Source organism: Psammomys obesus, unplaced genomic scaffold (genome assembly GCF_907164565.1).
Source record: "Psammomys obesus unplaced genomic scaffold, mPsaObe1.curated_primary_1811, whole genome shotgun sequence".
NCBI classification, from domain to species: Eukaryota; Metazoa; Chordata; class Mammalia; order Rodentia; family Muridae; genus Psammomys; species Psammomys obesus.
Genome location: NW_026592890.1, coordinates 24,384,182 through 24,410,756, shown reverse-complemented (window position 1 = coordinate 24,410,756; position 26,575 = coordinate 24,384,182). Strand labels below are relative to the sequence as shown.

General features: G+C 43.5%; 1 protein-coding gene across 1 annotated transcript in view; it reads left to right on the top strand.

The window, feature by feature from the left end:
- Positions 1-195: 195 nt before the first annotated feature.
- Positions 196-26,575, top strand: part of Ak9 (adenylate kinase 9) — a 114,192-nt gene continuing 87,812 nt past the window's right edge. The window contains exons 1-9 of the mRNA XM_055615878.1: positions 196-312; positions 8,805-8,932; positions 10,923-10,986; positions 12,758-12,810; positions 12,919-13,015; positions 14,735-14,847; positions 20,484-20,669; positions 24,095-24,223; positions 25,970-26,044. Coding sequence (XP_055471853.1) covers positions 8,816-8,932; positions 10,923-10,986; positions 12,758-12,810; positions 12,919-13,015; positions 14,735-14,847; positions 20,484-20,669; positions 24,095-24,223; positions 25,970-26,044 — 834 coding nt within the window. The 5' untranslated portion in view covers positions 196-312; positions 8,805-8,815. The remainder of the gene's footprint in view (positions 313-8,804; positions 8,933-10,922; positions 10,987-12,757; positions 12,811-12,918; positions 13,016-14,734; positions 14,848-20,483; positions 20,670-24,094; positions 24,224-25,969; positions 26,045-26,575) is intronic.

The window sequence follows — 26,575 nt, the reverse complement described above, 5'->3', positions numbered from 1 at the left end:
AACTATGAACACAAAAGCACACATTTAAGAACGCTCCAATTACAGCGCCACCTCCCGGCGCCCCGCCCTCCAAGGCCCTGCACACCGCCCACGGGTTTCCAGGGCAACCGCCCAACAGCTACCCGCAGCCTCCGGAGGTAGCTGCGGTCCAGGTAAGCAGAGGCAGGAGGGCCGTGGCCCACCGTCTGGATGCACTTTCCGTTGCAGGGAAGTCCGTTTCCTGCGGGGACCCCAAATACCAGTTATTGTCCTTGCAAAGCTAAACCACGATCGCTTCATAAATCAGCTTTTCAAAACCGGTTCTCCCTTCAGGTAAGGTGTTTATGTCCCTGCTTCCGAGTGTAACACAGTGGGGGCTGAGCTAGCCTAGGCTGGGAGTGCTAGGTTTCCCGGCATTCACCTCTGGAGGGGTCTCGTAAGCCAGAAGGGTAATAAACCTTTAAAAACGCAAACACAGAGCTGAACGTGATATAGTTAAGGTTGCCATAGATTCGAAGTTGGAGCATTACAAGGTTTCTAAAGTATTTGGGTACTTATATTAGTTCTGTTTCATAGTTTGATACATCTTCTTACAGAGAAACTAGAAAGACATCAGGAGTGACAATTCTGGCATATTATGCGGCTGTGTGTGTGTTTTGTGTGTGCAGTGTGTGTGTGAGTGTGTGTGGTGTATGTATGTGTGCTGTATGTGCGTGAGTATGAATGTGTGTATTTCGTGTGGTGTGTGTGTGATGTATGTGTCGGTGTGTTGCGTGTGCTGTATGTGTGAGTACGAATGTGTTATGTGTGAGTGTGATGTGTTTTGTATGAGTGTGTATGTGTTTTGTGTGGTGTGTGTGTGTGTGTGTGTGTGTGTGTGGTGCATGTGTCTGCACTTGAGTATGCATTTGAGTGTGTATTTTGCATGTGGTGTGTGTGTATGTCTTGTGTGTGAGTGTGATGTGGTGTGTGTGTGTGTGTGTGTGTATGTGTAAACCAGATGTCAGTTAGCAAGTCCCAGCAATCCATCTTGAATTGCACCTTCTAACTTTTCCATACCATAATGAAAATCAACTCTTCCTAATATAAACTAAACATTTTCTGAATGTTTTGGCTTAGGAAAGTCGCTTTTTAAAAAATACCTAAGTCTGATTTTTCAAATATTGTTTTCAATTATTATTTCATGCTACAATTAAGCACGTCCGTCTGAGAACATTCTTACTTTACCTCACCCAGAGGCAGAACTTATTTAAAAAAAAAAAAAAAGTGCCAAGTTGTTTATGTAAGGGGAAACCCCAGGAAACAGTAGCTAGGAAGGAAAGGGATTTGGTCAGCTAAATTCACTAGGGAATAAGGAGTACGTATCTTGGAACTATGCCCTTCGGGGGCACAGGAGCATGGTGTGTGTTCACAAACTCTGACCAATCTCTGGTTGACGTCTGCTATGTCGGAGCACTGACGTCTTGGCACTTCCAGTTTGTCTGTGCTCAGAGAGAGCATAGCAGCTGAGGGCATTCACAGACGGAGCCCCACGTGCTGATATCCAGAAGTCGGGTAGCGACCTAGAAAGGTTGCACACGACATGCATTAGAAGATGCTGCCTTCCACCCTTCAAAGCACTCACACCCAAGCTCCCAGCATCGCTGTCTCGGCACCCCCATCACCAGTCCTTGAGGGTACTAACTAGTCCCAGTTTCTGAGAGAGAAGGATTGGCAGAAAGGATGGTGATGGGTTCGGCTGCAGAATTCCCTGCTGTAGTGAACCCTGGCTCTGAAACTGATCACTCATCATCTCCCTCTCTGCCACTCATTCTAGGTTTTCCTTGCTCTTGGCCAGAACTAACAGGAGTCTAAGTTACTTGTCGTGCAGGCAACCAGCTTTCGTTCCTGCGTCATAGCATGAATACCTATCCCAGAGAATCACGCGCTCGAGATTACCCTTCCAATCCCTATATAAATAACTATATAAAAGCAAACCTCCCTCCCCACCAGGGCAGTGACTCCTCAGAGGCTTTTGGAGCCAAAAATGACCAATCGGTGGCAGTCGGTTCAGTTTTGTCAAACCTTAACTGCTTACAACCATCTCTTACCTCTTAACTCTGACACAACCATCTCTCTTATCAACCAAACCCAGTCCACCACCACCAGAGAGAGCCTAAAATTGAGAGAAACTGCCCAAATCAATCACAGAATTGCCCAAGTCACTCACAGGGCCATGGGGATGAGGACCGTTTCCCCTGCCCTCACCCGGCTCCAAGCACATCTCTCGTGTTGTAGTAAGGCTGTCTCTATCCCACACCACAGTAAACCGTGCACACCCGCACCTCTGAGAGGCCTGTCTAATACAGCAGCAACTTGTCGGCAAGCTTGCGTGTGGCAGAGACTGTCGATCCCACACTTGCAATATTTACTTTACTGTAGAGGGGATCCTTTGGTCCAAGGCAACATTTTTTTTCTTTCCTTTTTAAAAATTTATTTATTTCATCACTTTACAGCCTGATCGCAGCCCCCTCCCTACTCTCCTCCTAGTCCTGCCCTCACACCTCCTTCCCTATCCCCCTTCTCTTCTCAGAGAAGGGGAAGCCCCCAAAGGGGTACCAACCTACCCTGGCACGTCAAGCCCCAGCAGGACTAAGCTCATCCTCTCCACCTAGGCCTGGCAAGGCAGCCCAGCTAGGGGAAAGGGATCCAAAGGCAGAGAACAGAGTCAGAGACAGCCCCTGCTCCCATTGTTAGGGGGCCCCCATGAAGACCAAGCCGCACATCTGCTGCATAAGTGTAGGGGGTCTAGGTCCGCCACGGGCACAGGGCACAGGTGAGTTTGCCCTGTAGGTCTCCTCATGGTGTCCTTGACCTCGACCCTTCCTCCCATTCTTCCACACAACTCCCCAAGCTCTGCCTAATGTTTGGCTGTGGGTCTCTGCCTCTGTTTCCATCAGCTGCTGGATAAAGCCTCTCAGAAGACAGTTATGCTAGGCTCCTGTCAGCAGAGCACCATTAACAGGGACAGGGGCTGGCTCTCTCCCATGGGATGGTTCTCAAGTCGGGACAGTCATGGATTTGCCATTCCCTCAGCCTCTGCTCCACCTTAATCCCTACACTTCCTGTAGGCAAGACAAATTTTGGGTGGAAGGTTTTATGGGTGGGTTGGCAGTCCCCCCTGGCTAGAGGAAGTGTGACATCAGGCTCCTTAACCCCCACTGCTAGAAAGTTTCAGCTAGGGTCACCCCCATAGACTTCTGAGAGTCTCCCCTGTCCCAGAGATGCCTTCTCACTGATTTCCATTCTCTCTCTGGGTCCTCCCCCCACCCTTCTCCCCACTCCTGATCCTCACCCCCACTCTACCCTTTCCCCATCCCCTCTCCCACCCATTTCCCTCCCACCATCTACTTTGGATGTGATGTCTATTTTATTTCCTCTTCTGAGTGTGATTCAAGCATTCTCCCTTGGGCCCTCCTTGGCTTCTTCGGGTCTGTGGATTTTAGCATGTTTATCTTGTACTTTATGGCTAATGTGTCCTTATTACATACCAAGTCTTTCTGGGTCTGGGTTACCTCACTCAGGATGATCTTTTCTAGCTCCTTCCATTTGCCCAAGGGAATATTATGGGAGATTCGTGATGATAAATCAGACAAGCCTACAGATGGGGAAGGCAAACTCACCCTCTGACCCCAGTCCCATGTCACCGGTCCCTCACAGGGGTAAGAGGCCCTGTCTACTCAGTCTGTCAATGCTGGGAGTTCTGGCTCCTCGAGAGACTGTATCATATTAAAGTCTTAGCCTCACTTTGCTGTGGAGACGTGGAACGTCTGTTATGAGTAACGTGAAAGAGCCGTATTAAGTCACGGCACAGTCTCTCTCACTTCAGCCCTGCCACCATAGTGTTTCCATTTACGAACCCGTGGGACTAAGAGGAGCAAGGAGAGACTGGCTGGCACCTGCTGGGTAGCCATCGTGCTCACCTGTTTGTGCGGTGTATGGTTTGTGAATGGGACTGGTTTTCCACGCCGCATAACAAAATGCTACAAATTTAACATCTTAAAACATTTGTTAGCTCACAGTCTCCTGGCACAAGTCAGCTGGGTTCTCTGCAGTCCGGTGTTGACCGAAACATGCTTTCAATTGGATACGCAACTGGGAAAGGATCCGATCCATCACCGAGAAAATTCATCTCTGTTAATAGGACTGAGGTTCCTCTTCTCTTCTCTTTAACTGTTGGCTACCTGCTGCCCACTCCAGAGGCCAGACACTGTTCCTTACTGCATGGTCCTCTCACAACACAACAGCTTCCTTCTGAGCCCACAAGAAGTCTCTCTCCAACTGCTAAGATGAAGTCAATTTTAATATAATATAACATAGCATGGCATGGCATGGCATGACATAACATAGCATAACATAATATAACATAACCATGAAAAGCAAGCCACAGATCTCACTTGCATTCAAGGGAAGGGGTTGTACAAGAATGCGTGGCTGGTAAGAGCTCATTTTAAATGCATCTGCCAAACTCTTTATAAGTCCAGTCGTGGGCTATTTGAGTGTTCTTTTCCTCTTCAGACCTTGCTCCTGTAGGCCCCTGATGAAGCCATTCAGAACCGCCCACCAGTTTGAGGAAGTCTAATCCCTGCCTGCAGGAAGATTTCCCTCAGTCGCTATTTATCAGGGAGCTTCCTGCAAACGGAACTAACATCTAGACAGTTTCTGTTGACAGCTTGCATCAACATCTCTTGTGATGTTTTTCTTTCTCCGTCGACTGTTCCCAGGGAACTCTGAGTTTTGACCTAAAAGACATAGAGGACAGGGCCCAGAGTGGGGACTACATATTTATGAGCCTGATTTTTTTGCCCTTCCAGACCTGCTTAGACTCTATCCCAGTTCTCCATGGTATCCCTCAATGGGCTGCCACGGCACTTACTCAACTCTCAACAGTCCTTGAAAGACATGTCAGTTCCCACACTTCTCCTGTTGATGGTTACAAGCGTCTCTCAGAAAAGAACTGAAGCATCACCAGTGTTAATACTTGAGTGTCACCCAGTTCCTTCTTAAGGACTTCTAGCTTCCTCCTCAGTGAATTAGCTCCTTGGCTGGAAGCAGGACTCGACGTACCCCTGGGACTGCCAACAAATCAACATGTGGTTCAGTTGCTCCTTTTCTCTTTTAGACATATGTCAGCCAGCACTTAACACTGCCCGCTCCTGAGCCTCAGCTTTAGGAATGCCACCATGTTCCGAACACTGCTGCAGATCACTGTGAGCCTTGCATGAGGCAGAGCTGGCCCTGCTGATATGGATGTGTGTGAGCCAGCCCCAAGGGCAGGAGAGCAGGAGAGCTGGTCCCGCTCCTTGCCAGCTGTTGCAGGCAGGAGAGTTGGCCATGCTCCTCACCTGGGCAGAGCAGGAGAGCTGGCATTGCACCTGGGCCCAGATCTAGGGCTTTGAGTTGGCCCGCCCCCGACATTCGCCCCATCTGTGAGCTGCTGGAGCGGGTAAAGGGGCCAGTCCTGCAGCTCCAAAGCTGCAGGATCCTCATGACACAGGGCAACAAGAGGGTATCCAAGAGGAGCCCCATTGAGGATCCAGTATTGATAGTGCAGCAGAAGCCAGAGGCCTCAAAGCTGACCAATGACTCATTGCAGTGAGCATTTTCAAGTTAAAGCTGCCTGGGCAAAAGGGTACCGGGTGTGACAAACTGTGGCAAACCACAGCTTCACGGCGAGACGGATTTTGTTTTGTCTTGTTTTGTTCTGAGAGGGAGGTTGCAAGGGTGGAGGGCCAATATAGAGAGGCAGAGAGATGAGTGGAATTGGGGTGCATGATGTGAAGTTCACAAAGAATCAATAAAAAGTTGTTTGTTTTTTTTTTCTTTTTAAGTTGCCGTGGTCATAATGTCTCTCCACAGCAATAAAACCGTAAGATGGCTTCCCGGTTTGAATTTTTGTTCATAAACGGCCTCTGCTCTATCAAAGTCATTCATCTCCCGGGACTCATGGGAACCTAGAACCAAGATAGCCTTACCTCTACCCTCAGCCCTGGGCTACAAAGGACATGGCTACATGGACCTCCTTATTGAGGCCAGTGTCTCCATACGTGTTCCGTTCATATGGACTTCGTGAAGGAGGATCCCTTGCCATTCCAGAGAGCATAGCACATTGACGAATTCTCTGGCCTCAATAATTTATCTCTAACTTAACAGTTCTGGGAACCTTCCATACCTTCCTCCAATCATTTGCAGAAGTGTTTCCAGCACTTCAGTTACTGTGGGTTTCTGCTTCATCCAAGCTTTTAGGAACCTTACCCGCAGCGAATTCAATCTGTGGGTGTTATTACCTGAATGTTAAGCCATGAGTTATGGCAAAGGGCTGAAGCAGCCACAATCTCTAATCTGGTCAACCTAGGTGAATGTGTCTCTCAAAAGTGTTTGCCCTCACATTATCTAGACATTGTTTCTAGAGCAATAACTGAGAGAAGGCATCATCTTCTCCCAGGGAAACACTGGTCCAGGAAGAGAGTCAGGACTTGCTTATCATTTGAAGAAATGCCTACCAAAAATCCAGTCTGTCAAATGCCTACCAAAAATCCAGTCTGTTAAAGTTTTCCTTTTCAAACTAATCTGTTAGAATTTATTTCTAATATTTTATTTTATTTCTGTTGCTTACATCTTTGAATTCTCTTATTCTTTTTAAATTTACACTAATAGTGCTAATCATGAATTTAACATTTTATAATTTTTAAATTTTGTGTGTATTAATGTGTGAAAGTAGATAGATAGATAGGTAGATAGATAGAGATAGAGATAGATAGATAGATAGATAGATAGATAGATAGATAGATAGATAGATAGAGTTATAGTTCTCAAGAATTGGGACTTTAATTGCTGAGTAGTATTCCATTGTGTAAATATACCACAATTTCTGTTTCCAGATTCTAGCTATTACGAATAAAGCTGCTATGAACATGGTTGAGCAAATGTCCTTGTTGTGTACTTGAGCATCTTTTGAATATATGCCTAGGAGTGGTATAGCTGGATCTTGAGGTATCACTATTCCTAATTGTCTGATAAAGTGCCAAAGTGATTTCCAAAGTGGTTGTACAAGTTTACATTCCCACCAGCAGTGGAGAAGGGTTCCCCTTTCTCCACAACCTCTCCAGCATGTGTTGTCACTTGAGTTCTTGATCTTAGCCATTCTGATGGGTGTAAGGTGAAATCTCAGGGTCGTTTTGATTTGCATTTCTCTGATGAGTAAGGATGTTGAGCATTTCTTTTAAGTGTTTTTCTGACATTTGATATTCCTCTATTGAGAATTCTCTATCTCTGTACCCCATTTTTTAATTGGATTACTTGATCTGTTGCTTTTTAACTTCTTGAGTTCTTTACACAATGGAATACTACTCAGCAATTAAAAACAAGGAAGAGGGAACCATAAAATTTACAGGCAAATGGTGGGAACTAGAAAAGATCATCCTGAGTGAGCTATCCCAGAAGCAGAAAGACACACATGGTATATACTCACTTATAAGTGGATATTAGACATAATATAGGATAATCATACTAAGATCTGTACACCTAAAAAAGCTAAACAAGAAGAAGGAGCTTGGGTATGATCCTTAATCTTCATTCAGAAAGGCAAATAGATATTGGAAGAAGGTGAAAATAAAGAACAAGAGAGGAGCCTACCACAGAGGGCCTCTGAAAGACTCTACCCAGTAGGATACTAAGCTGAGACTCATAGCCAAACTTTAGGCAGATTGCAGGCAATCTTATGAAAGAAAGGGAGATAGAAAGACTCACGGAAGGGTCTAGAGCTCCACAAGGAGAGCAGCAGAACCAAAAATTCTGGGCCTAGGGGTCAATTCTGAGGCTGATACTCCAACCAAGGATCATTCATGGAGATAACCTAGACCCCCTGCACAGAGGTAGCCCATAGCAACTCAGTCTCCAAATGGACACCCTAATAAGGGGAGCAGGGACAGTCTCTTACATGAACTCAGTGGCCGGCTCTTTGATCACCTCCCCCTGAGAGGGGAGCAGCCTGACTAGACCACAGAAGAAGACTATGAAAGACAGTCCTGATGAGACCTGATTGGCTAGGGTCAGGTGGAAGGGGAGGGTCTATTGTCAGGGGGCTGGGGAAGGGGCATGGGAGGAGATGAGGGAGGGAAGGAGTGTGGGATTAGGAGGAAATGAGGGAGGGGGCTACAGCTGGGCTACAAAGTGAATAAATTGTAATAAATAGAAAATTATATTAAAAAATAAAAAAGAATTGGGACGTTAAATACATTCATAATTATTTCATTGTAGTCAAGAAAATTATTTCTATTATTTTTATTATTTATATAATACATTCATTATATGGGTAAACAGTTTACTGGTTCAAATATGTAAGCAATTTATAAGTGCTTGAAAATAAGATATGGTCTTTGTACAAAAACAAACAAATCCAAAAACTAACTAACCCAATTTATTTCTAATTCATTCCAACAAAAGCAGCATAAATTAAAATCTGCTGTTACAGACATATTGTTTAAAGTAGAAAGCTGTGCCCAAAAATCTACTTAACAGTTCAAACTAGAAAAAGTTCAAACTTTCCAAAAATGATTTAAAGGTCTGCCTTGTAGAAATTTAATAAGTATTACAACATGTGTTTTTCATTTGGTCTTTTGGACATGTTGACCTATCTTTTAAAAGCTTTGGTGATGTGCTGTTCTTCTCTCAAATGTTCGATGATATGGAATTGTTCCTGGGCAAAGTAAATTCATGGCGGCCCTACCTTCCCGTTCTAACAGTATAAGCCCTTCAGTTTTGCTTTTTTTTTTTTTTTATTGTAGTGTTTTATATTATGGCTTTTAAAGAGAAAACAGAAGAACCACCTTTCACAGATATCTTTAATGAAGATGAAACCGAGAGAAACTTTTTATTGTCCAAACCTGTTTGCTTTCTTGTATTTGGAAAACCAGTAAGTTGTCTCTTCTAACATGCGGTATAGTATTTTAATTTTAAAATCGCAATCTTACATTACCATATAAGAATGAAAACCACAAAACATGGTCACATTTTTTTTTTAGTGTCTGATAGATTTTTTATATATAACATCACTTCAACTCTGATATAGTATTGGTTTTAGGTTCATGACTATTTGTTGTTGATAATTAATATTTATTATTGACTTATCTTTTAGTTAAACAGTGGTTATTCCTAAACCAGCTGTATACCCAAATCATCACACAGAGACTAGGATTTATTTACTTAACCTAGAGCACAACGCTAGGCAATGATTACCCCATTCTAAACCTCCAAGCCCACATAATTTCCTCCCATTCAGATTTCCCACGTTATACTTGCTTTTAGTCATATCTTAGGGCCAGTTCATCTCTCCTGGTGTTTCCATGTCCTCTCCTGCCAATCTCTCCTCCCTAACTCCTCCCACTTGCTTCTTTCTCCTCCCCTCTGGACCAGGATGTTCCACCCTATTCTCTCCATTGCTCAGCATTGGCTGGTTGTTTTATTGATGATACAGAGAACAAATGGAAGCATGTTTCCACAAACTTGAGACAGGTGATGCTTAGAATAAGCATCATTGTATTTTGATACAATGTCTAGATTGAAACCAGATAGTGGGGTAGAGAAGTCAGCATTTGAATGAACAAAGGTAAATTGTATACATTCCACAAGAACATTATACCAACAACTATCTTTCTTCTTATGCTGTGCACTACAAAAGGCCCTAGAAAGTGTTTATGTTTGTTTAAATATTATAAGAAAAACTTGTTTTAAAATTTAAGGAAAAACTTATCAAAACTCTGTTTCATAGTGATTGTTCCTGGTTTGATACCTAAGGTTATTTCATATTTTATTTGAATATAAGATCTGCTTAGAACCTTGTTGTGAGGCTCTTAGATATATGAGATGAACAGGGGTGTCTGAAACACTGGAAGGTGCTGAGGGGCAGTGGGCATGTAGAATATTAGAGAATAATTATTGTCTTCCTACACAATGGGAAGAATACAGAGGAGCTGTTGCAAGGTTCTTGGCTTCTAGGCTGCTGTGGGCAGGACCGCCATGTGAGTTTTGCTTTCAGCCACAGAGCTAGTTGGTCATTAGAGGACTGGGCTGTTCAGTTGGGAAGCTTCCAGAGCAGTGGTGGCTAAGGGAGACCCATCTTCACCTTAATTTCTGATAGGAACCACAGGACATGCACCAAGAAGTATTTCCAACAATTCTCATTTTGTTTCTAAAAACATGGCTTTAAACACCATCGCTGACAACATGCAGATGCAAATACCACTTCACAAGAACGGCCCTTTAGCTTTGAAATACAATGATCTGCAAAGACATCAGTTACGAGGTTTACCGGCTCTTAACTATAAATGAGCTGAGGCTTAGGAAGCTGAGGCAGAAGGATCACAACCTTAAAGCTTACTCTGGCTGCAGAGTGAGTTCTAGGCCAGCCTGTGCCGCTTACTGAGGCTCCGTCTCAGAATAAGGTGTAAATGCAGGTCCAATGATAGCGCTCCGTAAAAGGTTCTCACCTACGTAGGCTCAGAATGTTGAACCCCAGTACTGCAAAAAGAGGAAAGAAAGAAAATTATTCAATGGAAGTCACCAAAGTTTCCATTTTCCTGTAGAAAGAAAATGAAATGACAAATCTCAATATATTTTATAGTGATTTATAATTGGAATTACGTATTTTTTTCCACATCCTGATGGTACAGCTTCCTGATTCCCAACTTCCTCAAGTGATAGTCTATGCGAATAAGCCCCGGATGTGTGAGATACACAAGAACCAGTGGAGGAAATGAAGTTCTAAATATGCTGGGGCCCTCTTCGTTTTATAGGGCAAACATTTATGTAATGATAACCATCGGTAGAATTCTTCAAATTGTTGCTTCTGCTTACCCATGAAATGGATGTTTTGTTGTATTTTAAATAGCGTTTCTCTTTTAAAGGGGTGTGGGAAGACAACATTAGCCCGTAACATAGCACAGATTTGGAAATGTATTCGTGTTGAAGGTAAATTTAATTCTTTTCAATATTTTAGTATGAAAAATTTCAAAGATTCACAAAATAAGATTCCATAATAACCACCCAGCTAAGATTCTATAATTAATGTTCTGTCATGTTCCCTCATCACACATCTGTCCACACGATTCTTACCAACTTTCTAATAGCATCAACACAGTCATGTTTAGCCAATGTCTTTGGCTCCACCTTTCCTCTAAGCTTCTGTTTCCATCAGAACTGTTTATGTGTGTGTGAGAGAGCATCTTCTCCTTAGAGATGAAAAAAGAAAGAACCGAAGCTCTTTTTTAAAAGAATTCCCCAGAACTTTAGGACCTTTCTTGGAAAAGAGTGTATTTTTTATTTATAAGTTTCCTTAAGTTCTCTGTGGTATGTAAGACAACAGGCTGAGGCACACACACACACACACACACCAACACAAACACGTCCTTCTAGTCAGTAAAGCTGTTTATTTCCTAATAGAAAAGTAAGGAAAGCATGAACAGGAAATTCATAACAGAAGGGACTGAGAGGGCACGGTCACACAAGCATGGGGACCTGAGCTCCACCTTCAGCATCCATGTAAACAGCAAGCCAGGTGTGGTGGCACATGCTTGCAAACCCTGTGCTGGACAGGCAGAGACCGGAGGATCCCTGGAGCTCCCCGGCCAGCCAGCCTAGCCTAACTGGCAGGTGAGCCCCAGAGCCTGCAAAGCGGATAGCTCCTGAGGAGTGAGACCCGAGACTGACCTCCAGCTTTCACATGCATGTGCTCACATGTCCACATGTGTATACACACACACACAAATGCATACATACGCAGTGCCCATATACACACACACATACACAGAGTGCACGCGTACATGTACACAGACAACACTCATAAAACTAGAATCTAAGAAAGATAAGAAAAGCTGAGGGCTGGAGAGATGGCTCAGAGGTTAAGAGCACTGTCTGTTCTTCCAGAGGTCCTGAGTTCAATTCCCAGCAACCACATGGTGGCTCACAACCATCTGTAATGAGATCTGGTGCCCTCTTCTGGCGTGCAGGTGTACATGCAGACAGAATATTGTGTAGATAATAAATAAGTAAATCTTAAAAAAAAAAAAAAAGCTGAATCTCTTGGCATTTTTAAAAACTAACACTGATCCATATTTGCCTAACAAGTTGGTGATGAATCATTAAACTCACCAAAAGAACTGTTGGCAAGGATGCTATGAAATGGGTATTCCGAGTGCTCTCAGTAAAAGTGAGATGTGAGATGCCACAATTTTTTGTATGTGTGTGGAGTCTGCTCCACACATGGTAGCGCAGAGCACACCCATATGGAACTCTGAAATGTTCTTCTTAAAAAAAAAAAAAAGTTATTTCTTGTTTCGTGGGTTAGGGTGTTTTGCCTTCAGATATGGGTGTGCAGCACGTGTGTGCCTGGTGCCCACGGAGGCCAGAAGAGGGCTGGCATCCTCCAGACCTGGAGTAACAGAGGGCTCTGTGCCAGCCCTGTAGGTCCTCTACCAAACCAATCATCTCTGTCAGGGGCCACCTCTCCAGCCCCGCCCCCCACCCCTTTTAAATTAAAAAGCCTGGGAAGTCTTAAAGAATAACAAGGTTTCTATAAATTCCTGGCGTCTGGGGCTGTGACGCACCTCAGGTCTTCTCTTAAGTCCTCTGTCTCAGGTGATGCGCCCCCCCCCCCATTCATCTCTGCTACCAGTTACCAAACCTTTAGAGAACGTTTCTTACTGTGTCACCCCGCACTCACATTTTTGAACTCATGTTTTAGCTCTCTCGATTCTGGAGGAACACATTGCCGCGGACACTGAAACGGGAACAATGGTGAGCAAATAAATCTAGCATTTCACAGTTACTACAATGACCCCCCCAATTGCACGTCCCGGGTAGAGAGCTGCGGTAATGTCCAGCATCTATCTGTGCTTGTTGTAGCTGCAGTCGCTGCTGCTGAGCGGTCAGAGCATCCCGGACGAGCTTATCGTCAAGCTGATCCTGGAGAAGCTCAAGTCTCCAGAAGTCTCTCACTTCGGTAGGTGTGCGCGTGCGTCTGCATCCTCCTCCCCCTGCTGCTCTGACTCCGGAATCCCACAGCCCCAGCTGAGCTGAAGCTGTTTTCCCCTGAAACCCCACATCTCTCCCGCTCGCCCAGCATAAACACACCCTTGGGAGAAGGACATCCCAGAAGAGAGTTAAGGGTTTATAACTGTTAAGGTGCTGGAGTTGGGGCTGAAAACCTGGTTGGGTGGTAGAACACTTGCCTAGCACAGTCGTAGGCCTGCCTGGGTTCACTTCTCCGGACCAAAATCTAAAAAGCTACACAAGAATACAGGGATTCAACATGAAATACGGCACAGATACACTGTATCAAAGCAAATGATGAGAAAAGCAACAGATAGTATCATTTGTCTTGGAAGGACCTATGTCACTTAATTTACTTTTTATAAAAGTTTTCTAAATAAAATAAAATAAATAAAAATAGCAGAAAAATGTATTGAAGGCTGTGGTGGTTTGAATAGGTATGTTCCCCCCCCCCCCCCCCCCGACTCATGCGTTTCAGTGCTTGGCCTATAGGGAATGGCATTATTAGGAGGTATGATTCTGTTGGAGGAAGTGTGTCACCGTAGGGGCGGGCTTTGAGTTCTCCTATGCTCACCCAATGTGGCACACAGTCTCCTCCTGCTGCCTGTGTGTCAAGATGTGGAACTCTCAGCTCCCCGCCTGCCTGGAGGTCGCCATGTTTCCCACCATGATGATAACGGACTAAACCTCTGAACTGTAAGCCTGCCCCAGTTAAATGTTTTCCCTTACAAGACTTGCAGTGGCCATGGCGACACTTAATAGCAAGCAAGCAAACAAACCAACAAATAAAAACCAACCAAACAAACAAACAAAAAAACCTAATTAAGACAAATTTCCAGCTGAGGAATTGAGACGTATTTTTACTAATAAGAGAAAAGTTTCTTGGGCAAGCAAGTGACATAATTTAAAAATATATTAAGGAAGTCCATATGACAATGGTCCCCACATTTCTCTGAGAAGAGTTAGACTTCTGTGTGGGAATGCCAGCCAATAAATGTTCTAAGCCCAAATCATACTGTGTTCTGTCCCTTAAGCTACACAGAGAGTACATGGGTGTTTCATCACTCTCTATAACAGACATAGATACAATAGGCATGTATCCAACATGCATATTAGATACTAATTTAAGGATAAAATAATAGATCCCATAAAAGGTCATATGACCACTTCTAACCTGAGTTAAAAGAAGTATTAGCATGGAATTTTTTTTTTCCATAAGTGTCTTGTCTAAAAAGAACTGACTTAGATTTTTTTAAAAAGAATTGAAAACATTTACTTATTATTATGGGTAGGGGGAAGCACACACATGCAGAGGTCAGAGGACAGCTTGAGGGAGTTTGTTCGCTCCTTTATCACATGAATGTTGGGGCCTGATCTCGGGTCACTAGGCTCGTGACAAGTATCTTCAGCCCTTGAGCCATCTTGCCTGCCTCCAACTTGGAATTTTTAAAGATGTTTCCTCCTCGCTTGGTAATTTTTTTTAAATCAGAAAATCATTATTCATAGCTTCACTTCATGTGGCAATAACTATTAATTTACAATTTGTGGCAGATAGTTTTATGAATGGACTTACTCCTTATTAGCAGTGTAATATTTTATAAAGTAATTATAATAAAGTCATTCTCCCACATAGTGATAATATTACAAGTTGTTAACTTATATTTTACAGGTTATATCATCACTGAAATACCGTCACTCTCACTAGATTCCACGAACACTTTCAAGCAAATAGAATTCATTAAAAATTTAGAAATGCAACCCGATATCATAATCAATATTAAGGTAAGGATATTAGTTGTTTCCTGGGACAGTTTTTCAGGAAACTTAAATTCAAGGAAAGCTTTCACACTTTAAAATAAAAACATTTATTTTATTTTTAATAGTGTTTCGGGGAGGGGGGTATCTATGCATATGAATACAGATGCCTAAGGCCAGAAGAGGGTGTTGAATCCCCCAAGCAAGGCTGGAGCTAGAGGCAAGTGTGAGCCTGTGGGCTCTGGGACTTAGGTTTACTGCAGGAGCAGTCCATGCTCTTAAGCATCAAGCCATTTTCCCAGACCATGTTTTGATGCTTTATGGGTAGTTATGGAAACAGTGATTTACATACCCCGAGTCTGTGCTTTTGCTCTTGAAGCTCCGCCCACCTGAAACACTTTTTGGCCCCATCACCAGACTAAACCATAGCTAACTCTGTAAGGCCGTGTGGGTATTGCCTCATCAGATCCCGTCCTGGCAGCCCCTCCCTCGCTGCCCCTATCCCCAAACAAGCTCACCAGTTGTTCACTGCTCCTCTAGGAACCTTTCCTGCTTCTCTCTTCTCTCCTATTACTCGCCTCTCTATAGTGCTCCTTTTCTTCAAAATGAGAGTATAAATCAATGACTCACTCATATAAGCACCAACTTGTACACTGGAAGGCACCTGACCACTTCTAATAACTTCATCAATTAAAATAAAAGAATAGGCAAGTGGCTCCACTGTATACACAGTAAGGTACCCTATATGACATTGGTTGAGTCAGGGCTGGGCCTTATTTTCAATTCTCCCTTTATTATCCACTAGAATCTGACAGACCATCTTTACAGAGACGCCAACAGCTGCCTCACGAGGTTGAGATTAAAATGTGATATGACAGCGTCTACTTGTTTCTGTAAAAATGAGTCACAAGCTTGGGTGTTCAAACACTTTCTGGTTCTGAAAAGATTTACGGTGCCTCAAGTAGATTTGTTTCTCTGCTCTGATGCTGAGACTCAGGGGTGTGTCGGAGGCAGCTCTGAGAGAAAAAGGAGGCTTTCTCTAGTGCTGACTGTGCCATGGGCAGGAACAAGTCAAACTTCTGAGCAGGCCAGGTGTGGTGACGCATGGCTGAGCATCTTAGCACACGGATGGCTTAGGCAGAAGAAGCAAGAACTTGAGGTGAGGCCCGGTCAATGTAGTAAGACCAAATTAAAACAGAAACAAAAACAAACAAACAAACAAACTCTTGGGTTTAGAGAGATGGCTCAGTGGTTAAGAGCACTATCTGCTCTTCCAGAGGACCTTGGTTCAATTCCCAGCACCTACCTGGCAGTTAACGTCTGTAACTCCAGTTCTAGAGGATCCAACACCCTCACACAGACATACCTGCAATCAAAACACCAATGCACATAAAATAAAAAGTAATAATTTATTAAAAAATAATAAAACTTGAGAATGTTCCGCGTATGAACATTTGTCAACAGAGGAAGAAGATAAAGTAGCTAAAATCAAATATGATGTCCCAGGAAGTAAAACGCAGATTGCATGGGGAATTAAAGGTTGATGTAGAGAGCACATAGGTGGAAAGGCCCCAGATGTTTACTAAGTCACAGTACTGAATTTGTCTCCCAAGTTTTTCTAGTTTCATTTCTGCTGTGGTAAAAACACCCTGACAAAAGGCAGCCTAGGGAAAAAAATATTCTTTTTATAATCCTAGGTACAGTCTCCGCTGGTTGATTTTTATTTCCTGCCTGGCACAGAGTCACCTGGGAAATGGAGGCAGGGCCCTCAGTTGAGGAATTTGTCCGTCTCAGGTTGGCCACTGAGCATGTGTGTGAGGCATTCCGATAACTGAGGCAGGAGGGCCCAGCCTACAATGGCTGAGCACTGAGTCAGCAAGCAGGCCACTGTGCGGCTTCCTCCACGGTTTCTGCTCCAGGTCCCTGCCCAGACTTCCTTCAGTGATGGACTGTTGCTTGGAAATGTAAGCCAACCCTCTCTCTTCCCTGAGTTATTTTTTGCTAGCGGCGTTTATCAGAGCAACAGAAAACAAGGACATGGTCCATCCTGGCAGGGAAGTCGAGGATCAGGAACTGAAAATGTCAGGCATCACATCTACAGTCAAGAGCAGAGAGAAACTAACTACTTAACTTCCTGCTGTCTTCTGTAGTCCAAGACCCAAAGCCAGGTGGGGAGGTGGTGTGTGAAAGAGTAGGGGGTTAGGGAGAAGGGCACATGACATACAACCTAATTTCAGGCTGCGTCATCCCGTTCGAGTATCAATTTAAAGCAACAGACAGTCCTCCACAAACATGCCCACAGGCCAGTCTGATCCAGACAGCCCCTAGGTGAGACTCTTCCCAGATAATTCTAACTTGTGCCAATTTGACCATTAAAACTAACCCCATGTGCCTCATAACCGGAAGCAGCAAAAGGGAGAACTGTGATTAGCTATTGGTCAAGAGATAAGCCATTCCGTGGAAAGAACGAGTCTCCCAGTAAAAATGAAAAGTCTTCCACAAAAATCATAACACGAGAAGGCTCCACAGAGTGAATGAAGGCCTTGACTTAGTCCCTTTGTAAACGGGAGAGCGAGCGGCTCACTTGGCTACGACTGTGCAACGCATAGAGGAGCCCACAAGCCAGTGCTATGCAAGCTTCTCAGTGGTTTGGGGTGAGCTGGATAAAAGCCTGTAATTTCTGTAGCCTAGAAGTCTCCATCTTGGGACCCATGCATGAGTCTCAGCGTCCGTAGTCTCCTTTAGATTATAGGTAATACATTTACATGTATTACATCTTTCTGAGACAAAGTGTACGGCGTCTATGGTACTCGGAAGGGGTTTATGCTACAGAGAACACTTGTGGCCAGCAGGCACCTAGAGCAGATGGCAGCAGTGTCCTGATGTCTGTTCAAATGCAAATTCCTGAGGCAAGAATCAGAAACTGTGGGAGCAGCACCCAGCTGTCAGGTTGAGCTGTCTTCCAGGTGGTGATCAAGCTTATTAACCTTAAGAAACCCCATCTGCACCACATCAGAGCCCCTTACTGACTTCATGGTTGCTGCCTACAAATCTATAGTTCTTTTGTAAAATTACCTGAATTAGTTAAAATCCCTCTGTTGAAAACGTAGGAGCCCAACAGAAAAGTCTGCATCACTAAATACCCAAGCATTCACGCTCATCTCTGCATAGAGATAGCACGAAGAAATTCGAAACGGCGCAAGAGTGCATCCACAGTTCCTTGCTGCTTCTGTTTTTCTGAATATGGTTGTCATCAGAATCACAAATGCTTTAAAAAACAACAACAATAACAAAAACCCTATGTTTCCCAAGATGGCTTCCAACTCTCAATCCTCCTGCCTCAGCCTTCGAGGTGCTGGGATTGCACGTGTTCCCTCCCACACCTGGCTCCTGGCAATGTTTTTTGGAGTGGCTAAAGCACCCTGTTCTTAGGAAATTGTCGGGGGCGCAGAAATCCATAGCGGCTCTCCAGATGAGGTGCGTGTCTGCCGCTTGAGTCTCACCACCACTAAACACAGACTAGATTCTTGTAGACATTTAAAGCGCTGAATTTACCTGTGCATGAGTGTTGGCACTCGTGCTGTGGGGGAGGGGACAGGGACCTGTTCTGAGTCTCCCTGCAGGAGGGCTGGGATCACAGACGTTCACTCCTATGTCCAGTGTCCACGGCTCCCGGCAAGTGAACGCAGCTCCTCAGGTTTGCTCAGCGAGCACTTTAACCCACTGAACAATTCCCCATCGGCTCATCCAATTTTTTTTTTTAATCCTATAAAACATTCAGAGCATTCAGGATTTACAGTCTCGAGCCATCACCAGCGTTAATAATAATAATAATAATAAAAAGCACACAGAGAACTCAGGTGTAGATGAGAAGGCCACCAAGCGACATTGTCACCTGAGATGGTTATTGTAGAAAAAAATGAATCTTTATATTAATCCATAGATTATTAAGCGGTTAATTTTTAACCCCCTCCCCCTTGTATCAATAACAGACACAGACACTTAATAGACTGTAATGTGCCTATACACTGGGACTAGGCAGAAACCAACTCCCTAACTTCTTTTTACCCACCATAGTCCAACACCCCTTGTCATGCTCTAACCATTCCTATCTGCACTACTTCCCATCCACAGTCCCATAAATACTCACACATGCTTTCCCTCTTGGCTGCTTCTCTCCATCACCTGTTCTCAGAGCAAACATTTTTATTTTACAACTCTGCTTTTTTTCCTTCTCCTTTCCTGTCTCTCTTTCCTCTCTTCCCCTCCCATGATCTTCTGTCCTCCAAGCCCAAGAACCTCCACTCTAACTACCTGACTTTGGCCCTGCCCAGGTGTAGGCCTTCATTGGCTAATCAGGAATAATTTGGAGGCAAGGTTACCCAGCATCCTTTTGGTGTACATGAGGGTTTGCTCATAAAACGGTAAGAAAAACAATTAGTCCAAATACAAAGGGGGAAAAGCAATTAGTCAAAATCAAAGCACCAGATCGTGCTGTTACAGATGGTAATGGCTTTAGTCATAATATTAGATTACTTTCCTTTAGCTAGCGTAAGAGTGGAGTAAGAGCAAGCACATTTGAAAGATGGGGGGGGGGTGTTTTTTGTTTTTTGTTTTTTTTTTTTGGTTAACCACGTGAGATACATTTTCTCCATTTGCAGAATTTAAAGGCTAGATAACATATTTCAGGTCCCTTTCCTGAATTTTATGTCTTATTTTGTCTATAAAGTGACAATAAATATGGCAAATAAATAGATATCAATATTTTGGTAGGAGATACGTGGATTTCTTCCTCATTTCCTTCCCTCTTAGCCTTTTTAAGCTAAAATAATAAAATCTTCCTGTGAAACTTTGCAGATTTTCTGTCTTCTGTTCTATTTTTTATTCCTTTCATTGTTCTGCTATTTTATATGTCTGATAATCCCAAATATATTAATTTCAGACAAACAAAACTGCTGACCTGGCATGCAAATCATGTACTAAAATTTGCCATGTGCTGGAATTTGATACAAAGTATTGCACAGGATTGCACTTGCTCAAATTTAAAGAAAAATTTAAATTCATCTAGTAGCTAATATAAAACAGGAAATAAAAACTTACTCAAAAAATTTAAAGTCAGGCAAAGCTGAAGTTTATTCAAAGAGGAGTGAAGCCCAAAGCGCTAGAGAAATTACACTTAGAAACAAGATAGAAGGGCTGGAGAGATGCTCAGCAGCTAAGAGCACTAGCTGCCCTTCCAGAGGACCCAGGTTCAATTCCTAGCACCCATACGGTGGCTCACAGGCTGCGTAACTCTAGTCACAGGGAATCTGATACTCTCTTCTGGCCTTCATGGGTACCAGGCACATACATGGGACACAGACATACATGTAGGCAAAACACCCATACACGTAAAAATAATAATAAATACTTAAAAGAATAAATAGAATAAAAAGGAAAGTTACACTCTCTGAGCAATTCAGAAAAATGATCAGACTTACAAAGGTCCATTTGTGAGGTTCTGTAAAAGACTACACAATGGAGTGGGAATTCTGAGAAAAAAAAAACAACACAGTATGTCACTAAATGGATAATTATTCTGCCTATCTCTCTCTTATGGCTTAATGTAAGCCTGCCTTTCCTAGGAAATCGAATGGTTTAAATGACTTAATGATGTTTCTTAGTGTGGTGACTACGATTTGTGCCAAAGAATTTCTGGGCAAAGACAGCACAGTGCTACAGGCTACGTATACTCCAGAGAGCAGTGGGACCCTGAAATCCTTGGGAGCCGCAGGAAAAAGAAGCGGGAGCCCCCCAAAGAAGGAAAACCTGAAGAGGAAGAAGAGGAAGAAGAGCAAGAGGAGGAGGAGGTAGTATCCACTGCAGCCATTATCATGGGAGACCCTTTAGACTCTGCTGTGATTAAGTGACAGCAAGGGGAAGAGCAGGTGCCAGAGGAAACTAAGTTCTACATTTTTATGTCAGGAGGAGATATCTAAAAGTCCCCCATGCTTTCAGAGCTATTTGATTTTTTTAAATACGTTCGTTAAAATTGGTCTATATTAATTGCACAGAACAATGGGTTTGGTCTTGGCATTTTCACACGTGCACACAATGTTCTCTGACCAGACACATCCACGTATTGCCCTCACGGCTCCCACTGGTCCTCTTTCCCTCCAAATAATCACCTTGCTAGTGCAGGTCTCTTTTTTTTTAATCCAGATTCCACATCTGAGAGAAAACATGGCAGATTTTCCTTCCCGAGTGTAGTTTATTTCACTTAGCATGAGGATGGTCTCCAGTTCTCACACACACACACACACACACACACACACACACACACACACACACACCACTGTGTTTTCTTTCTGTTTATTGACAGATGACCATATGGGCTAACCCCATAACTTGGCTACTGTGAAGAGTGTCAAGGCACACACAGATTTCGGGAAGTGCTTGCATACTGGCCCTCACTCCTTTGGCTTAGCTGGATCACGCATCACTTTAAATTTTAGTTTCCTGAAGAACCTCCACATTGTTTTCCATAACTGCTGAACCAATGTACATTTCCACCACCAGTATGCAAAGGCTTCTTTTCCTCCGCATCCCTGCCAGCAATTTTGGTTGGTTGTTGTCTCGGTGATAGCCCATCTGAGTTGTGTGAGGTGGAATCTCAATGTAATTTTAACTTCTATTCCCACAGTCAATAAAGATACACATTTTTCTGTATTTCCTCCTTTATTACACATACATTATTTTCTCATACAATATGATATGAATACAGCTTCCCCTCCCTCTACTCCTCCCAGTTCCTCTCCACCCCCTCTCCCATCTGGATCTAACTCCCCTTCTGTCTCTCATTAAAAAAGAACAGGCTCCTAGGATAGAACAACAAACCACAACAAAATAAATCATAGTAAGATAAAACGAGAACCATCATCATCTCCAAGTTGGACAAGACAAGAAAACAAACAATAAAAAAGTCCTGAGAAGGCACAAAAATCACAGACCCACTTGTTATCACATTCAAAGAGTCCCATATAAGTACTACGCTGAGAGCTATGGTATGTGCGCAGATGTCCTGGTGCAGACCTGCGTAGGCCCTGTCATTGCTGCCTCAGTCTCTGTGAGTTCATATGAGCTTTGCCCAGTTGTTTTAGGGGGCTTTGTTCTCCTGCTGTCCCTTATCCCCCCTGTCTCCCCTACTCCTTCTGTCTCCTCTTCCGCAGGGTTCCCTGAGCTCTGAGGGGAGGGGTTTGATGGAGACATCCCATTTAGAGCTGCGTGTTCCAAGATCTCTCTCTTGTCTGGCTGTGGGTCTCTCTATTTGTTCCCATCTGCCGCAGGAGGAGGCCTCTCTGATGATGGCTGAATAAGGCACTGATCTATGAGTATAGCAGAATATCATAAGTGGATATCACAATATCATTTTCTTGTCAACTTTTTTAGACCCGTAGTATTTGGTTCTACCATAGGTCTCTGGACTACCTAGATTCTGGTTCTTGGTCACCGAAGCAGTATCAGATTTATGGGTTCCATCTCATAAAATGGGCATTAAATAGGTCAGATATCTGTTGGTTACTCACACAGGTTTGTGTCACAAGTGCCCTAGAGTATTTTAGAGTCAGGACAGATTCTAGATCAAAGGTTTTGTTGTTGGGTTGGTGTTTACTTTTCTCTTTTGGTAGCCATGTCATAGACACTAAAACAATGGGGAGGAGGGTTCTTTCTTATGTAGGCAACAGCTTGACCCCTCCATGAGTTGTGTAGGTGTTATCTTCAGCAATGGGGCCTTGCTGTCCATTTGTGGAGAGCAACCTATTGTTTTGGCAGCAGCCTGAGTTGTTTGAGGATTTCTGTGGGACCAACAACTCAAATGGATGAAACCCAGTCCTGGTACTGGAAGCTTTGCTTAGTGACAAGAGATGGCCAGTAGGGGTTTCATCTCCCTCATTATTTGGAGGCTTCCTTAGGATCATCTTCATGTATTATGGGAAGTTTCAACTGCACTGTTTCCATACCGCCTCTCAAATGCTCTTCAACTCTAGCTGTCTCTCCCCTCCATCCCTCCCTCAGTCCCATCTCTCCTTCTCCTTCCCACTTGATCTCCCTGTCACTCCCCTCTGATTCCATTCCAATCCACCTTTAAACCCTCTTTTCTCCTCTCAGAAAGATCCATGCGTCCTTCCTAGTCCCTTCCTTTATGCCTAACATCTCTGGCACTACAGATTGTAGCTTGGTTAATTAATTAATTAATTTTGTGTATTTAATATACACGTAGAAGCAAATACATGCCATGTTTATTTTTCTGGGTCTGGGTTACCTCACTCAAAATGATTTTTTTCTAATTCCATCAATTTACCTGCAATTTTCATGATGTTACTAATTTTTTTTAAGAGCTGAGTATTACTCAGCTTGGACTTGGGCTTTGTGTAAATGCACCACGTGTTCTTTATCCATCCTTCTGTTGGAGGATTTCTAGGCTGTTTCCAATTTCTAACTATTATGAATAGAGCAGCAATGAGCATAGTTGAGCAAGTGTCTCTGTGTTGGGAAGGAGTGTCCTTTGGGTATATGCCCAGGAGTGGTGTAGCTGAGTCTTGAGATAAATCCATTCCCATCTTTCTGGGGAATCACCACAGTGATGTCCATAGTGGCTGTACCTATTTGTACCCCCACTAGCAATGCTCCCCCTCATTGCCAGAATGAACTGTTGGTTTTTGTTGTGCTTTTGAGCTTAGCCATTCTGACAGGTGTAAGATGGAATCTCAAAGTGGGTTTGATTAGCAGATATTGAGCATTTCTTTAAGTGCTTCTCAGCCATTTGAGAGTCCACTGTTGAGAATTCCGTTTAGAACTGTACCCCATTTTATAATTGGGTTACTTGGTTTTTTATTTTAATTAGTTTTGGTTTTAATTTCTCAAGTTCCTTATATATTTTGGATATTAGTCCTCTATCAGATGTAGGAGTTCGTAAAAATCTTTTCCCACTCGGTGGATTACCACTTTGTTCGATTGATGGTGTCCTTTGCCTTACAGAAGTTTTTCAGTTTCACTATTCTGCATATTGAGAACAACAAAAAATTAGCAAGTACTCAAGTCGATTTAAAGTTCAGTTTCCCATGAGGACTTCCAGGCCGGCTCCATCTCGAATACATAAATTCCTCAGTCCCCAGCCTTCCTCCTGTCCTTTCTTCTCACCACAAGTTTGTGTTCTGGGATGCCCCTCATTAACCGAGAAACCATTTTCCTAGAGAGTTCAATCTGTCTCTCCCTTCTGTGTTTCCCCATTCAGGCATTTCTGGCTGAAATGCAGGTGGTGGCCGAGGTTCTTCAACACCTCGTTCAGAGGCCTGAGGACTTTCTGGATAACATTGAAAACTCCATGAAGCTCTACAAAGACACGCTTCTCCATGCTTTAGAGGTGAAAAGGCGACATTGCTGAAGAGGGACTGTTGATACTGGTGCTTTGTCGTTAAATAGTTTTCAAGTGTCTTTGTGTGATGAAAAGGCTTGCACCTCCATGTCTCTTTCTTTTTTAGTGTGTGTGTGTGTGTGTGTGTGTGTGTGTGTGTGTGTGTATGCATGTGCTTGTGTGCTTGTGTGTGCTTTCATGTGTACCACATGTATTCAGAAGCCTGTGGAGGGCAGAAGAGGGTATAGAATCCCTGGGCTGGAGATGCAGGCAGTTGTGAACCACCATGCAGGCACTGGGAACTGCACTTGGGTCCTCCATAAGAGCAGGGGTGCTCTTAACCACTCAGCCGTCTCTCCAGGCTCACAAGCCTCTTTCTCACAATGACATTATTTTACTCCTACCAAGCACCTACCTCTGTGCTGCTCAGGATAAGTTAAATATGATTTTCAAAAGTCACTAGACTGTTAATAGAGGTGGGAATATGAATGTGGATCTCACCAGCAAGATGAAAAGTTTAAACAGATCTATTTTTCAACTCAGTCTGTCAGACTATAAAAGCTAAACTAGCCGATGATGGCAGGAAAGGATGAACATTCTCTGTATTGCCCGTGAGACATTTGAACTCTACAACCTTCTGAAAAACAAATCAGTGGATAGTATCTGCCAACATTAAAACCCACTTTTAGAAACCTAGTCCATTATTCAGTATCTAAGGATGGAGTGAATGACATTTAGTCAGTAGTGCTAAACACTTGTGTGTGTGTGTGTGTGTGTGTGTGTGTGTGTGTGTTATTTCTGTCAATAGTGAGTGTAGGGAATAAAGAGACAATGAAGAGTGTGTTTGGTGTGTTTTTCTGTATTTCCTCGATGGCTTCTGCAAGTCCAGTTACTATAGTAATTATTAAAGAAAATATTTTTTAATTTTAAAAACAAGTAGAAAAATTTAAAAGTTAACAAGCTATTATAATCTGCTTAAATGTGGAATAGCAAAGGAGTGCTAAGTAAGCGCTGTAGCCATAGTATGTAATCCTAGGAACTGTGAAGATGCGATGTTGATAGGAAATTATGATGTTTATCAGCAAATTAGGCTCCAAAGTTTCATATACATTTTGATCTCAAATATGCAAAAAAAAATTTTTTTTTCACAGAACAAGAAATGGATGGGAAACAGTAGTAACTGTAATAGCCTCCTTTTATTGACTGGATTAAAGCTGTTCTTCTTTGTATTCTTCAGTCCTGCAAGTTTTCTATAAAAAAAAAAAAAAAAAAAAGTGTGCCCTAAAGTAAGAAAAGGTGCAGCAAGCAGCTTAAGCGATGCTATTATCTAAATGAAGAAAGCACATGATTTAAATTTCAGTCAGCGTTTTCTGCACTTTTAAAACAAAAGTAGCAAAGCTACAGTTATGTGCTGCAAAATGTCCCCAAAACCCTTTGTCTCAGGAAGGGCTTGTAAGCTTTAGAGTAGATAGAGAGAGGAAAAAAAAAAAAAAAGCAAGGACAGTAGCAGGAGATGAGGTGTAGCTCAGCGGGCAGGTGGTTGCTCAGGCTGTGCAAATCCTCGGCATCTCTAACGCAGGTCCACAGTAGGCAGGCCAGCTCTGTCGAATGCTGGAAGCCACACACATTGCAACCTGCATGAGGCAGACGAAATCAGTTCTTCAGTTTCCCTCCCGGCCCGCCGAGATTCTCGTCTCGGATTCAGGCGTCCCCTACAGTCCTGCGTTACCAGGTTTCTCTCGTGGTTCTCTCCAGGAGCTAATGGCGGAGCACAACCCCCAGTATCTCCTCGAGCTGGACGGGAACAAGTCACCGGAGGAGCAGTACCAGGTGAGGGCGCTGTGCCGCGCAGACACTGAGAAGTTCCGAACCGCTTCAGGGTCACCCTCAGTCTGTGACCGCTGGTTCTTGCTCTGACACTTTAAAATCCCACGTGGCACTCATTCATCTGTTCATGTTTAAGGCGGAACCACGTCTGAATTTAAATGTCCGCTACGGCTACAAGTGCCTCCAAGAGAAGTAAAAGCGGAGGGCGGGTGACACGATGGGATGCTGGCATCGGTAGGCGTTAAGGGTGTGCAACTTAAAACCAGCGTGGCTGCTGCTTTGCCCACACTGTGATGGCCAAAGCTTTTCGTTATGAATGAGGCCCTAGGACTAATACCAAGCACCACGATTAATTAACGATACAGAACACAATAACTTCATTTTAATCTTACAAGGATCTGGCATAATGATGAGGTCTGGGAACGCATGCGGGAAGAAAGTTGATGAATCCACGAGTCCCTCGCGTTATATAGCGTCCAATGTACCGAGGGAAATCAGTATGCAAGTGGTCGCTTGTGCTGTGGTCAAGAGAAG